General features: G+C 47.0%; 1 protein-coding gene across 1 annotated transcript; it reads left to right on the forward strand.

The window, feature by feature from the left end:
• Positions 1–11,688: 11,688 nt before the first annotated feature.
• LOC119452353 (multiple inositol polyphosphate phosphatase 1) lies at positions 11,689–14,639 on the forward strand. Its single transcript, XM_037714562.2, has 2 exons — positions 11,689–11,920; positions 14,149–14,639. The coding sequence occupies exons 1-2, from the start codon at positions 11,730–11,732 to the stop codon at positions 14,564–14,566; spliced, it is 609 nt and encodes a 202-aa protein (XP_037570490.1). The 5' UTR covers positions 11,689–11,729; the 3' UTR covers positions 14,567–14,639.
• Positions 14,640–16,685: the final 2,046 nt, after the last annotated feature.

Raw genomic sequence — 16,685 nt, forward strand, 5'->3', positions numbered from 1 at the left:
CTGCACCCACCGTGGAGCCCTGCTGCGGTCCTGCGGGTTCGCTACGCGAAGCGCAGGCTGCCGCCGAGGACTGTTGTGGTGCCGGCAACCCTAGGGTAACCGGGCCTGTTCGCTGGTTGGGTGGAGTAGACTTCGCTACTTCCACCCTGGGGGCAGGAGCCACAAGCGACGGCTCGCTGCGCGCGGGCTGGGCAGGTGGCAGTAGCTGCTGCGACGCTGCCCCTCGACGCGCCGCATCAGCATAAGTGGTAGTGTGGAATGGTGAGCACCTTTTGCGTGCTTCCCTGAAGGATATGTTTTCGCGGACTTTCAGTGTTAGAATTTCTTTTTCTTTTTCCAGCTTGGACAGGACCGGGAGTATGCTGGATGGTCACCATCGCAATTAACGCAGTGAGGTGTGGCCTCACAATTGTCTGAGGCATGACCTTGTATTCCACAATTAGCACAGGTGAGTCGACCACGGCAGCTCTGCGAGCCATGGCCGAATCTTTGGCATTGGTAGCACCGCCTAGGATTTGGGATGTATGGTCTTACGGATGTCTTTGTGTAGCCTGTTTCAATGCTTTGTGGCAAAATGCTCAATTCAAAGGTAAGTATCAGGTGTTTCGTGCGAATTTCTTTATTGTCCCGTCTCATAACAATGCGCTGCACATTCGTGACATTTTGTTCCTTCCATCCTTCCAACAATTCGGTTTCAGATAGGTCGATGAGGTCTGCTTCAGATACTACCCCCCGTACTGTGTTCATGGATCGATGCGGTGAGACGGAAACTGGGATATCACCAAAGTAACAAGCTTTGCCGAGTCTGTTGTATTGCTCCTTATCCCGTAGCTCAAGCAGAAGATCCCCGCTTGGCATTTTGGTGACTTTGTAGCCAGGGCCTAGCGTGTTGGTTAAGCTTTTTGCAACTACAAATGGGGATATGGTTCTTGCTAGTTTTTCGGTTCTTTCACAATGTACTACTTGGAATCTGGGGAAAATGTCTTTTGGTCTGGTGAACAAGTTCAGAATCTCATCGGTGCGTCCCCTCTTTTGAGGGAGACGATCAAGAAGTCGGGGAAAGCGGGTGTTCCCATAGCAGTCTGGTGTATTTCGGCAGCAATGGCAGCCACCCACCACGGAGTCCAACAAGGGGACGCTGCAGCACTTAACGTGTAAGGCTGCAGGCGCCAGCCGTACATTGCCGCTATAACCTTATATATAAACCCAAGGGAGGGCACCTACACAAGGTTAACCCAAGCCGCCTATGGAAATTGAGGAAGTAACAGAAGAGAAGAGATGACAGGACAGTGAAGACAGAAAAATAGAGCAGAGAAAGATCGGAGAGGGGGACAGGAAAAGGCGACCACCGATTTCCCCCGGGTGGGTCAGTCCGGGGTGCCGTCTACGTGAAGCGGAGGCCAAAGAGGCGTGTTGCCTCCGCCGAGGGGCCATAAAGGTCCAAACACACCGGCATCGGCTCAACCTCCAGGATCCTCTTTTCCCCGGACACGGCTAAGCCGCGCACGGCTACACGCGGGAGGGGCCAACCCTCATGTGCTGGGGTCCGTGGTGTCGCAACACACCAAACGCCTGCTTACGCAGACGCCCCTGCGGGGAAAAGCGCGAGAACAGGCGCCACAGACACCGGACACGCTGCCATTTTGCTCTGAGTGCCGCGATCTCGCCCGTGCACACGACACGCACAGGCTCTGCACACGGCACAGCGCGCTTCGGATCAGACCGAAGCAGCGCGCGCGGCTTCGCTTCGTAGCAGACGACAAATTCAGTTTCCGCGTGATTGACATGTGCGTGAAGTCATCAAAAAATGCGTTCGCGCCCTGAGGCGATGGCGTCACCCAGGCGGCGACCAATCGCTGCACGCAAACCGAAGCCTTCGAAAACCGAAGCGTTACAGAATACGGCCCCTGGGCATACCCTCACTTGGCGTGCTACGTGCTACCAGGGACCACAACAGCTGCGCCCCACGTCTTGGTAGGAGACGAAGCATTTCAGTTGCGCAGAGACTTCATGCGGCCATTCCCGTCCAAGCATCTTGAAGACGAGAAAGGGGTGTCCAACTACAGTTTGAGCCGAGCAAGGTATGGTGCCATCCTGATTACTAGGTGCAATGATGACCGTCGGTGGCATTCAGAGTGCGATGTGCGGCGACGCAAGGGTATAAGACATGCCGTTTGCAACTTTTGAGTAGAAACAGGTATTCAGTGCGAAAGGCACATACCACATACACGAGAAAAGAATTGTACAGGACGGTGTTGCGAACACGCTCACTGTCGTTTCACTATACATAGTTTGCACGTGACGTCAAATCCGCCGCCTGCCCCGACCGTCCGCCATCGCTAGGCACCTCGCTACTAGCCGCTGGCCCGTTGCGTTTGTGCTCGGCGTTCGTTTCTTTCTACGTGTTAGCGCCGCGTGTTTGATGATGATGATATATGTTGTTTTGTGGCGCAAGGGCCAGCTATGGCCAAAGAGCGCCAAGACGTGGTGCACTGAGTGAGCAATGGTATGATCAATGACAGTGGATAATGTGTAGGGTGGCTGTAAAGGGGCCTAAAATCCTGCGCACTAAAGGTGCGTAAAAGACAAAAATACTAAGATCATGACAATGACGTGATAGGGGCGCAATGAATATAATATAGTATAAAAAAAGTTGTAAGAGATACAAGGCACTACTGCCTCACAGAGACCCTTAGAAGCAAGGGCCTGGAGGAGAGTGCAATCCAATTATGATGTCGCAGCAGCGTCCTCTGGAAGAGGATGCCACTACGAATCTCTCGGGCGAAAAACTTGTAATATGTCGAGGTCGTTTAAAAAGGCTAAAACTGAATCGTGCGGAAATATCGGGTCATTATGTAAAAACATCGCTGGGTGAAGGGGTATATTCTCTTTATAGGCTTGAAGAAAGTGCTTTTTTCTTTCAGGTTCTATTAGTGGACACTGTACTAGGATGTGAAGTACAGTAAGTGCTTCCCCACATCTAGTACAGGTTGGGGGTTCGCCTCCAGACAACAGGTAATTATGCGTGCTGTAAGTGTGTCCTATTCTGAGCCTACAGAATAGGACATCATTTCTTCTAGATTTCGTGGTCGATGGCCAGTTTCCTAAACGGGGCTTAATTAAATGGAGCTTGTTATGAGTCTGGCCGTCCCACAAACGTTGCCAGTGGACTCGAAGTCTCTTACGTAGATATGACTTCATATCGGGTACAGGGACGGCATAGATGTGTTGTTGCCAGCTTTTGCCTCGATGGATGTGGCAAGCTGGTCTGCCAGTACATTTCCCTCGATGTCTCGGTGCCCTGGCACCCAGCACACCACAACATGCTGCCCAGACGCATAAATACTACATATGAATGAATAAAGCGATACTATTACAGGATTTTTGTGCCTCTTAAGAGATTTCAAGGCTTTTACTACGCTCAGCGAGTCTGTGTAGATGATTGCTTTTGGTATTTTTGAGTCCTTGATGTGTTTAAGAGCCGACAGTATTGCATAAGCCTCTGCTGTAAAAATGCTCGTTTGTGGGTGCAGGGCGTCGGCATCTGAAAATGATGGACCAACCGCTGCATAAGAGACGCCAGCATGAGACTTTGATGCATCGGTGTAGAATTCCGGACAAGAGTATTTATGCTGCAGTTCAAGGAAGTGCATTTCGAATGTGTGTAACCGGGGGCGTGCTACGTAACATGTAAAAAGGACAAATCACAGTCTACAATCTGCCACTGCCACGGTGCGACCTGTATAGTGGGTGTCATTAGACGATGTTCAAAGAGTGGGACATCCATTCCCTCAGCCAGACTTCTCACACGCAACGAGAAGGGCTCTCTTACTGCAGGTCGGTTATGAAAGAGGTGGGAGCTGGACAAATCATTTACGGTGGAATATGAGGGATGTTCACTGTTTGCGTTCACTCTAAGAAATACATGAAAGCTGTGTAGGTCCTCTGCAAGTGGAGGGACCACTCATTGGATTCCACGTAAAGGCTTTCTACAGGGCTTGTCCTAAAGGCACCTGTAGACAAGCGAATACCTAGATGGTGGATGGGGTCCAGCATCTTCAACGCGGTTGGGGTGGCTGACTGATAAATTATGGCCCCGTAGTCTAGGCGTGTTCGTATGAGGCTTTTATACAAGTTTAACAGACACTTTCTGTCACTACCCCAAGTAGTGCGTGACAACACTTTTAAAATATTCATTGTTTTCATGCATTTGTTTTTTAGATGTTTTAGGTGTGGTATGAATGTTAGCTTTGTGTCAAGAATTATGCCTAAGAATCTGTGTTCCGTTTTTACAGGTAGACTCTGTCCTTGCAGGTCAATGTCGGGTCAGGGTACAGTCCTCTCTTTCGAGAAAAAAGGACGCAGGTGCTCTTTTGTGGATTTAGGCAGAACCCATTCTCGTCTGCCCATTTAGCCACCCTGTTGAGACCAAGCTGAACCTGCCGCTCACAGATTGCAAGGTTGCATGATTTAAATCCAATCTGTACATCATCGACGTACGTTGAATAAAACATGTTGCGTGGGATGTATAGGCGCAAGGAATTCATTTTTATAATGAAGAGAGTGCAACTGAGCACCCCACCCTGTGGGACTCCAGTTTCCTGCACAAAAGGTCGTGATAAAGCGCTGCCAACCCGAACACGGAATGTGCGATTCAGCAGGTAACTTTCAATGACATTTAACATATTACCACGTATACCAAAGTGGGAAAGGTCTCTCAATATACCAAACCGCCATGTGGTGTCGTAGGCCTTTTCCATGTCTAGGAACACAGATAGAAAGAATTGTTTGTGAACAAAAGCTTCACGTATCTGTGCCTCAATACGTATCAGATGGTCAGTGGTGGATCGACCTTCGCGAAAACCGCACTGGTATGGGTCAAGGAGCTTGTTTGATTCTAGGAAATGTATCAGACGGCGGTTTATCATCTTCTCGAAGACCTTGCAGAGGCAGCTTGTTAGAGCTATGGGCCTGTAACTCGATACGGACGATGGATCCTTGCCCTGCTTCAGGATGGGGATCACTATGGCCTCTTTCCAGGCAGAGGGGATCTCGCCGGAGGTCCATATAGAATTATAGAGACAGAGAAGGGTTTTCTTCGTTTCAGAGGGTAGGTTTTTCAACATGTCATATAGTATACGGTCAGGGCCTGGGGCAGATTGCTTGCAACAGGTGAGTGATGCATGCAGCTCTGCTAGGGAGAAAGGTAGGTTATATGGCTCGTTCCCAGTGCTCTTTCGGTCTATTTTTTGTTTTTCTATAGCTGTTTTATATCTTATAAATGCTGGTGAATAGTGTGAGGAACTGGACACATGTTGAAAATGTGCACCCAGATGGTTCGCTTGGTCCTCAAGGCTGTCTCCCTGCGTGTGTACCAGGGGAGGTGGATGTGTTTGTCGTCCTCTTACTCTATTGACCCTGCTCCAAACCTTGGCCTCATCCGTGTACGAGTTGATACTTGATAAAAATGTCTTCCAGCTGTCTCTCCTGGCTTGTCTGCGTGTTCTCCTACCTTGGGACTTGATTTTCTTGAAATTTACAAGGTTTTCAGCAGTAGGATAATCGCGAAGCTGCCTCCATGCTTTGTTCTGCTGCCTACGTGCATTCCGGCATTGTTCATTCCACCACGGAACACGACGTTTGCTAGAAAGTCCACTTGTTTGGGGAATACACTTAGAGGCTGCATCAATTATGAATTTAGTAAAATACTCGACGGCACCATCAATTCCGAGCGATGAAATGTCAGCCCACGAGAGTTTACTGGTAAGAGTTTGGAATTTATCCCAGTCCGCTGCATTGACCTTCCACCGGGGAGCATGTGGTGGTGACTCATATTGTCTTGTTGCTCTCAGCAGTACTGGGAAATGGTCGCTCCCGTAAGGGTTTTTTATAACTTCCCATTCAAGTTCTGAAAATAGAGACGGGGAAGCTATGCTAAGATCAATAGAAGAAAAGGTTCTATTTGCGATACAGTAAAATGTAGGTTCCTTCTTATTCAGGAGACACGCACCAGAGGAAAAAAGAAATTGTTCAACAAGACGGCCTCGCGCATCGATACGAGAGTCGCCCCACAGACTGCTGTGCGCATTGAAATCGCCAAGAACAAGATAAGGTTCTGGCAATTCGTCTATAAAGGACTGAAATTCATGTTTGTGTAAGTGGTAATGTGGGGGTATGTAAAGCGAGCAAATGGTGATGAGTTTGTTTAGAAGAACAAGTCGAACTGCCACTGCTTCAAGGGGCGTTTGTAGCTGCAAACGTTGACATGCTATGCTTTTGTGAATTACAATGGCAACACCGCCTGATGATGCGAGAGCATCATCGCGATCTTTACGAAATGTAACATACTGTCGGAGAAAATTTGTATGTTTCGATTTTAAGTGCGTTTCCTGTACACACAGCACTTTTGGATTGTGTTGGTAAAGAAGTTCTTGGACATCGTCGAGGTTCCTAATAAGGCCTCTGACGTTCCATTGAATGATTTGTGTATCCATAATGAAAGTAAAGTGGTGCTGTGTGGACAAAAAGGAAGTGTTGCCTTAGATTACAGAGCCGTTTGCGGCCCTGTAATTTTGGTTTTGTCTTTTCTAGAGCGGTCCAAAGAATTTGGCCGCTCTTTAGGTGCTGGTTGCACCACCTTGCTTGGGGTAGTGTCCATAGCCTCTTGTGAAGCGCTGGACACTCGCTCTAACGAGCGATGTGTACGTCGTGTAGCCTTCGCCTCGAGGGACGAAGGCTGTGGCCTCACCAGCCCGGAGGCCGATGGAACCTCCTTAGCCTCTGAGCTGCGATGGCTGCTGCCAGCGCTAGTAGAGGCCTCTGGTGTGGCCGATTTCGAGGGAGGCAGGGCAGCCTCAGCTGCTCCCACCATGGGGGCGGGTGGAAGTCGCCTCAATACGCTGCGCGTGCCTTGGGCGACCGCCGGGGTCCGTCGTGGTGCTGCCCCCTGTTGCACCACTTCGGCAAAAGAAGTTTTCATCGAAAATGCAGGTGAAAGACGCTGTCGTGCTTCCCGGAAACTGATATTTTCTTTGACTTTGATAGTAATGATCTCCTTTTCTTTCTTCCAGGCTACGCAAGATCTGGAATATGCAGGGTGGCTGCCATCGCAGTTCGCGCAATGGGCCTCAGCAGTACAGTCATCAGCAGAGTGATCTTTTGTAGCACATTTCGCACAAGTTAGTCGTCCTCGGCAGCTTTGAGAGGCATGACCAAACCTCTGACACTTGTAGCAGCGTCGTGGATTTGGAATGTAGGGTCTAACACGCAGTTTGAGGTAGCCTGTTTCGATTGCATCCGGGAGTGTGCTAGAGCCAAAAGTAAGTACTATGTGTTTGGTTGGTAGTTCTTTGTTATCGCGCCTGATTTTTATGCGTTGTACATTTATAACATTTTCTTCTTTCCATCCATTCAGGAGTTCTTCATCAGTCAAATCCATGAGGTCGTCGTCTGAAACCACACCCTTGACGGTGTTCATTGTTCGGTGTGGACTAACAGATATGGTTTTATCGCCAAATGCCACCAGGTTTGTTAGTTTCTCGCACTGCATCTTGTCTTTTACTTCAATGAGAAGGTCCCCAGTTGCCATCTTGGTGGCTTTGTAGCCACTTCCAATTACCTCCGTGAGACATTTTGACACCAAGAAGGGTGAAATGTTTGTTGCTTTTTTATCAGTGCTTTCACAGTGAATCACATGATACCTTGGGAATGTGTCTCGTTTCTTCAAAAAGAATTCAAAGGTTGCATCGGTGCGCCCCCTTTTTGGGGGACGATCAGGTGAGAAGGGTTTCGAGGGTCCCATGGAATGAGTTGTTTGTTCGGTATCAATGCCAGTCACCCACCACCGAGCCCAACGAGGGGACACGGCAGAGATTGTTATGAAGCAAGCACTGCCATGCCAACTGTACATTGTTACTATAACCGCATATGTTATAATCAAGGTAGATCATAACACACAAGGTTAACCCTTGCTGCCAGGAATGTTGGAAGTAAATGGAAGAGAGAAGAAGACAGGAAAGATTGAAGGTGAGAGGGATAGGCGAAGATTGGAGAGAGAGAGACAGGAAAAGGCAACTACCGTTTTCCCCCGGGTGGGTCAGTCCGGGGGTGCCGTCTACGTGAAGCGGAGGCCAAAGAGGTGTGTTGCCTCCACCGAGGGGCCATAAAGGTCCAAGCACTCAGCATTGGCTCAACCCCCAGGATCCCCTTTTCCCCGGACACGGCTAAGCCACGCACGGTTAAGCGTGGGAGGGTCCGACCCCCATGTGCTCGGGTCCGTGGTATTAAGGCAGGGAAGCAGCTTGACGACATATCGACAAAAGAAAAATAAATATGATTGACGAAAAGGTCCGCTACTTCATATTAAATAACATATGTTATCTATCTTCAGCAGAAAAAAAGGGGTAAATTGTACAAAACGTCAAAACCTATACTCGTGATGATTCCTAAGGCTCTTCGATTTTCTTCGATTTAGCTGGCCTTTCAATGGCGTAACACAGTGCCACTGTGATCACGCTGTTTAAGATATGCCGCAGCTTCTTCTCAAGCACGCATGATACTACACTGGGAGACGGAAAGTAAAGGCTCAAATAATACAGCCATACGGAGAAATGTTATCCCTCCAAAAAAAAAAAGACTACTTGGCCCATTATCAAACTTTCCATGAGCTCTTCTACGTAGAACTATTGTTTTTCCGCTACATGCATCCAGAAATGTGTTCTTGTTTGAAATTCTTACATGCGTAAATGGGTCGTCTAGATACGTAAGCCGTCTCATTTTCAAGACTTTCAACTTTTGGAGTGTTTCCTGACTCTTTTGTGCACTTTGCCTTGTTTACGAGACTGTTTATGTCTCTGAATGTCCTTTCCTTCTCTCCGCTGTCTTTAGTTACTCTTGCGCAAGATTTGCATAGGTTCGTGATATTTCAGAAAGGCTCAAGATTGAGCTTGTTGGCGTACTGGAACTTCTGGAGGAGCACTAGGCGGACGGGACAAGAAGGACAATACATGGGCGCCGTGTTGTGTTTATGCGGTGTCTTTCTTGCCCCATCGTCTGGTGCTCTGCGCAATACTTTCGTCCTATTTGAAGGTATCAGGCGCTTTTATTTTTGTTCTTAGTTTTGTTTGTTTGTCTTAGTTCTTAGCGGTGTAGCCGGCGTCTCTAAGGCTACCAGCCTATTCTTTAAAATTATATCAGTAAAGAAAAGCTGTGTCATCCACTGCGAAATATTGAACAATTGCGAGCCCACGCGAAATTGTGAAGGACATTTGATTTTCGTTATCGTTCTAAACGTACATATATGATTAAAAAATGCGTAGGCTTAAACGACTTTAGCTCATCAGGAAATGCAGTAAGCGAGAAACAGCCTAAATGAAATGAAGTTAGCACGATACAGTCCTTTGCAAACCTGTCCCTACAGTAGGTTTTAGGCTGTGAACATATATTTGGCTCATTCTAGCAGCTGGACAGAATGCTTTTATCAAAAAGCATGAGAAGCGGCCTCATTACGGGACGCTCATCAACACTAGCAGTGCCGTCTGGCCGGCTACAGAGAGCTCCCACAACGCCCTGCTCAAGCACCTTCATCCATGCGCCACCTCCGGTTTAGTATGGAAGGGCTTTATGCCCTGCAACCGCCTGCACATGGACAAAAAAATTACAGCCACCAAGCTTCGTTACGTGATCTGAATGCGAAAGCATTATGACTACTCTAATGAAGTGGTCACGTCTATGATACGTGACGTCATACATTGTCACGTGTCCTTCACAATTCTACCTTAAACCACCTTAATCCACCTTGTTCTAAGTTGTACAACCCTAATCCCTTTATTGCACCTTAATGCACCTTGACCCACTTTAATCTACCTTAATCAACATTAATTCATCTTCATTCACTTTACTTCACCTTAATTCGCTTTACACCACCTTAATTCACCTAACTCTAGCTTGTTCTAACTTTAATTCTGTATTACCCACGGAGAAAGAAGTATTGGTGGTATTACCACTGACGTCATGCGAGACGATGATGTTGATGATTTTTGGTACCAGTCGTCGCCTATAACATCGGTTTTTCTGCTTCATGGGGCATATTGTTTTGGCATTAATAACCGAACGCAAGCGTTCCATGAACTCAGGCACGTTTCAAGAACTCAGGCAAGAACTCAGGCAGCTGTGTCGCATTGTCTCGGCATCGCTGAAATCAATTGCGGGACTTCTCGTGCCCAGTCGCGAATGATTCACAGTGGTGCAGGCAAATCCAACGGACCTCCCGCCTTCGCCTGTTTACTTGCCTGCCTATATATGCATGCCTCATCGAATATTCTATATGCGCTCGCTGAGACAGGTGCATTGCAGAACATGCCACAATCATCTGCTAGTGCAGCTACCAGCAGCTATAAACACTGGTAGCGGCGATACCGTCTTCTAGTAAAGTACGACAACCTTCAAAAATGATATGGTATCTGATTTGCCGGGCGCGTTTATGTGCGAAAGCAGGAACTAGATATCAAAGCAGCGTATATATAGCGGAAGAGAACGAAAATTGAGTGAAAATATTCACTGTGGACAGGGCACTTGGTTCATTGCATATATAGCAAATTATTCTGGAAGGAAAATCATTCATACACTGCACTGTATTTCAGACACGGACACTTGCAATGATGAGTCGTATGTAAGCGCGTTTTTTAACACGAAAGTGTTTTATGCCGGGGTCCACCAAGACTTCACTGACGTATTTCCGTCACGGAAATACGTCAGCTTACAATGTACACGAACATAATACAAAGAAAGAAACCAGAAGAAAAAGTTCCACAAACATGCAAAATTTGGAAATCGAACCCACGACCTCTCGGTCCGCGACGATAGATCGCCGAGCGTTTAACCCATTGCGCCACAAACGCATTTGCAGAGAGCTACACAGACGCGCCTTATATATCTAACACTCCTCCGTGTACCCGCGCTCTTGCTCGGGGCGGTGCCGCCACCTACGAGCAGAAAAGAGAAGTACTGCATTATGACACTAACGCGCACCGACAGTGAACGCTTCGGTGGTCTCAGCACTACGACGCCTCGATGCCAGCATTCGAAGGGACGCTGGCATCAAGAAGCACTACCAACGCCACCTAGGTGGCGTTCACCGTACTCAGCACAGCGGAGCGTGGCCTCCGCAATTAGCTCTGAAAATGTTTCTGAAGTTGATCGCGGAGGCTGCAATTACGACGCGCTGTACGCGCTGATTTGACTCGGTGACGATTCAGTTACGTGCTTTGTCTTGCGCGTTGTATTAGTGTGTCAGTTACGTGCTTCGTCTTTCGCGTTGTGCTAGCGTGTGCAGCGTAGTGCAGCTTCCATATGCACGACGGTTGCTCATGGTCATCGACGTTGGTAGTCGTGATGGAGGAGACGTGCCACCAGGCGTCAGCGTGGGTGCATCAACGCCTAAGGGCGCTTTAGCCACAAAACACCAATAGACATTATATATCAATGTGCAATAAACATTACACTACTTCTGTGAAGACACGTTTCACTTTCGTGTTCTATACCGATTCCTATATAAGAGGGATCAACCACATTTTTTTTCTCTATATTGATTAACATACGGGTGTTCACCCCAGCGTTTACTTTGGTAACACCTATCACTGATCGCTGCGTGAACGTCCTATTGGTGCCAGCAAAGAAAGAAAAATCGTTAATTGCACTTCCTTGATTGTGCTCCAGAGGATGTCCGGCTAATGGCCAAAATGTGTGCGTTCGGAGTGGCCCACCGCGGCTGGTCGCCGTTCTGCTACATCTTCGACAAGAAAGATCTCGACTTGCTAGAGTACGCAGAGGACTTGGACGACTACGAGGAGGACGCACACGGAAATGAACGAAACGTCGCCTTGGGCTGCGTAGCCGTCGAGGAGATGGTAGAAAAGATAAGGTGGGTTGGCGTGACACCTACGACAGCAATTTCCAAGCCTGCGGCGCCACGTGGCGTGACGTCACACGCGAAGGCCAACGCTCTTATTGCAAGTGCCAGAGTTTCCTGCAAAAGTTACTAGAAAGAACGTCTCTTAACTGAAAGTGACATTGTATTTCTGTATTAACACATAATAGTTCCTTGCGTTTTTATTCATTTTTTATTATTCCATAGATAGATTGATTGATCGGCGTTTAGTCGGAGGAAGTGTGAAATGTGCCGTTTTATTGCTTTTTTTTCAACGTTGCCTGTTTGAGCACGTTTACAAGATGTGCTTCATTGTCGGAACGTTGTTACATATGACCTCATGTTATCATCATTTATTAATTGAACCATGTATCGCCCGTACAGAAGCCGCCGACGTAACAGTTGCCAAAATTTTTCAGGTTCATCCAAATAAATCACGCGCTTCGATGCTATCGTCTGCGGTAACTGCGAGTGTGCTGATCGGTTAAGCCATCATGGGGACAATAGGCAGGGCATGAATTTGCCAAAAACATTTGCACGTTTGGCTTCAGACGGATTACTGACTCTGCTAATTGACCATTTTCCGCAATATGTTACGTTATGTTTTCACACATTCGCAACTATTAAGAATGTGCGCCGGAACCTATTTTTAGGCGTTTGGAAACATAAGATTCCTAGTAAAATTCCAAAGAAGTATACTGACTAATTTACTAATTAAAGAAGTATACTGACATTTTACTACCCATTATTGCTTCACTGTAAAATAAAATGGTCTATATTGGTCTGGCTTAAATTGGTCGATAACTCACGTCTTCACACCTGCAAAAGTGTAAGGGTGACTTATATAGACCAATTTACACCATGCTGCACCCTTAAGGATGTAAGTTAGCTTACACTGCATTATAGCAGAACGACTGAATCAGCCTCGGACATTACTCTGGCAACTTGGCAGGAAACTGTGTGGCGAGTGGTACATTACAGTAAAGATGTGCGGTGCCATACGGGATTGGTAAGGGGAAAGGATGTCTCCCGAGAAAGGCGATCTGATTTATTTCTACGTTCACAGTGCTTTAGGCTCCTCTTGGTCAGCGCAGCCGTGACACCATTAGGCCACCACCTACCCCCTCCCCCCACATTCCCGAATCAATTCCTTAAACGCAGCCACCAAAGGAATGGTGAAAATGTTAAGATGACGAGACAGACATTGGCGCACGATTCACATGAACAAACCAGAGTGTCCGCGCTGAAGTTTCCTTTAACCGTAGCTGAGAACCACCGGAGGGTTGCAACTTGAGGATAAAACAAGGCAAGTGATTCATCAGGAAGGTCGATTGAGTAACCCAAATAGACACCATGCTGAAACCAGACTGGCTTTAAAACCCGACTGGCTTTTGTAACACAACGCTGGCAGCATTGTACCAACCAATGAAAGCGCAGAGCGTCACCTGAATGGCGTCTGAAGAGCGTAGGCTGTCGGCATTATCAGACGACGTTCTGCAAGGTCGGGACGTTTATGCCAAGAAGTAATATAGAACATGTTTGGCTTGATACAATTTGGCTTATCTCATCGCCCGTAGGCATTTTTTCCCTCCTTATGACATAATTTGATTTGTTTATTGTTGTGACTGTGGTGTTCTTATCATTTCTTGGATCAGCTGAAGCCGACAGCTACACGTGGCATCCTGGCTGCCTATCTTATGTTTCGCTTACCTTGTTTCACTTCCTATCTTGCCTTTCCCTGTCTTTATACTGCGACGTGAAATGAAAATAAACGTCCATTCTCTCCAGCTTGTCAGCTTGCGTCAGCTTGGCTTGCGTCTAGCTGAGAGTCCGACCAACGATGTAACATTTATTTATTTGGTTCGCAATACATGATTGTTATTACGGTGGGAACGAAAGTCGACCTCAAATGGTCACCTGACTACGTATGTAGCACCAAAAGTTACATTCACGCTACAGCGGAATTTAAAAAAGAAATGCAACATAATGCATCAATGTTAGGAACGGCATCTTCGTAATTACTTATCCGGGTTTGATCTTGGCTTTTATAATGAATAAACAATTAGCGCAAGAAAGTGTGATAACAAAATGGTATATTCAGTGCAACTACACCGTATACACCCATGGATAAGTCACGTGGACCGATACGTCTTTCTTTTTCACAATACATAAATAATTGTGAGGAAAATCCCATGTTTCTAAATCTCCTTTTTTTTTCGCAGGGAGAAACTTCGAACGAAGCTCACGGGTGGACGAAGCTTTCACCGTCACCTCAGAGCAGCCCTGTATTTCACACACGCGTCGGTGATGAAGAGCCTCGTCGCCAAGTTAGGCCTAGGAAGGGCCACGCCTCCGCTGACCGCCGAGAATTTCTGCCGTTACAGAAAGCGCAGGCCGTGGCGGTCGTCGCACCTGGTGCCTTTCACGGCTAACTTCGCCCTGGTGCTTTTCGAGTGCGGTCGCGGTCGATTATACGTCCTCTCTATTCTCAACGAAAGGATGGTCCGGATTCCTGGCTGCCGAAGAGAGTTCTGTCCTCTCGAAGACTTCCTGAGGTCGAAGGCGGTTCAGAGTTCTCAAAACTGCGACCCCGAAAAACTGTGCAGCAAAAGCTGGAATGCAAGCATGGGCCCCGAATAAGAAACGCCAGTTTATACTTTCAGTTGGCCAAGTTTTTCGCTCATATCAAATAAACCATGAATTCTGATGCTAACCCGCATTATGTTATGGCCTTCTAAAGCTATTGCGTATCGTGGTATTAAACTGAACAATTCTCGCTATACCAGAGCAATTTGGGACGCTTGATTTCTCCGAGTCGCTTAGGAATTTCTTCAGTCACTGTTCATTCACTGGCATTCATGTTAACAATTGTTTCGATGAAGCTTGTAGGAACCCCCGAGTTTTGTGGTGCCGTACTGTGCCATATTCGTCTGCCTTTGTTCGTTCAGCTGTGGCCAGATGGCGCTGCATATTTTTGTAAGTTATAAAAAGCAACGCGTTGTAAGACTGCACGAACTGAGATAGCTGATGAGCGAGGGTGACGGACGATGTGCCGTCTCAGCAAGTTGCGACGACAGGCTTAGGTTTGAGCTGTGAGTTTAACAGGTATGCTGCTGCTGTTGTTTGTCGGGCTGTGAATTACGCTGCAACAGTTTTACGTAGATATCTTGTCGTCCTTATTTTGTGGCCTATGAACTAAGAAGCCAGCAGTAGGCTCACTGCAAACTCCAGGCCTGTAATAAAAATGTATTTCGTCCTTCCCGAAGGGTCGCAGATGTATCGCTGATGTAAATATGCCGTTTTTTTTTCTGATGTAATATGCGTGCATTAACTTATGCCTCAAGACATCCTTACCTACGCCAAGTATGTGGACATTGGAAAGCCTTGACTCCCACGTGCTGTAATCGCAGTGCGTCGGCAAATCTGCGGAATTATTTCAATGAAGAATAAGATTACTCCTAATTGATGGGAAGGTGGTCTCTGTTTATGGCAAATTTCAGAAGTATTCATGGAGTGTTGTCATGGAGATAGAGCCGCATCTATCACTGATCGATACACTGGTAGCAAAGAGATGTCAATCAGACAAGAAAGATCGTTATCACGAGTCTGTTGAAACGGGCTTCCTTCACTCACTTGAAAACCCCACGACACACCCTGGGAAATAAAGACCCCCCCTCCCCCCCCCCCCCCCAATTGCCTGTTTGCAGGAAACCAAAGTGACGTCTGTCGGACATCCTGAACCCTTGCTTGGAAGCATATCATGTCAACAACAACAAGAAAAAGAGGGACAACGGGAATTTTAGCATCTTAGTGCAAATACTACGCACTAAGTAGACACGAATTATTACCATATCATTGCCTTCTGCCTAAATTTAGAGAAAACAAAGAAAAGCGAGGCCTACGTATACCTCTGCAAGAACGATCCAACTGAAATAAGGGGTAATTCTTTAGAGAAAAATGTATGATCCCTGAAAAAATATGTTTTTTTTAGCAATACAATTACGTCTGGGTAAAATTGGGAAAGAAAATTTGGAGGACGCTTAAGCTTCGCCTTTAAGAGTGGATCGTGATAGCACTCAACGATCCCGGAGTGCTTGTCAGACTTCCCGGCAACTGCAGCTTTATTTTTTCTACACCTTTGCCTCTGCCATTTTACGCTGCCGAGGAGGCGAGCGCCATCTGGATGGTGCTTATGCAAGTAACCTACCCGGACGCGCCGTTGTATGTGTGGTATATATATATATAAATGCTGAAAAAGGGGTTTGTGTTTGGGTTTCCTCGTAACAGCATTATGTTTTCTCGTATATTCAAATTAAAATCCGACGCTATCATGCCTGCAGGTTGTGGTTAAGCAGTACTTTACAATTTTTCTCACGTATTTTACTTTTAGAAATCGAATTAGTTCACTAACGCCTCTGCGCCATGCGGAAAACCTGCGTGGTCGGGGCGGATCGGGAAGATTTTCTTCACTACGAACGCCGGCGTTTACGCCGACCGAGGCTATAAAAAGACATTTAAAAAAATTGCGCAGCTTGCACTGGAGGCGCAGTGCTAAAGAGACAGCGGAGCTGATGGACACCTAGCTATAGTCCTGGCTTTTGGGCTAGGCTAAGCACTACCAAATCATCGCCAGCATTTTCCGGAATTTATTGATCGATTATTGATTAGCTATTGATTGGCTATCAATTGGCTATCGCAAGGTATTGGCCACGTTTTTGGGCTAGGCTAAGCACTATACAAGTCATCACCAATATTTTCC

The sequence above is a fragment of the Dermacentor silvarum genome, chromosome 5 (assembly GCF_013339745.2).
Source record: "Dermacentor silvarum isolate Dsil-2018 chromosome 5, BIME_Dsil_1.4, whole genome shotgun sequence".
Taxonomy (NCBI): domain Eukaryota; kingdom Metazoa; phylum Arthropoda; class Arachnida; order Ixodida; family Ixodidae; genus Dermacentor; species Dermacentor silvarum.

Excerpts from the sequence above, each read along its gene's own strand:
- LOC119452353 (XM_037714562.2), top strand. The coding sequence starts at position 11,730 with ATGGCCAAAATGTGTGCGTTCGGAGTGGCCCACCGCGGCTGGTCGCCG. Across the intron at positions 11,921-14,148 it reads GAGATGGTAGAAAAGATAAG|GGAGAAACTTCGAACGAAGC; the intron begins GTGGGTTGGCGT and ends TTTTTTTCGCAG.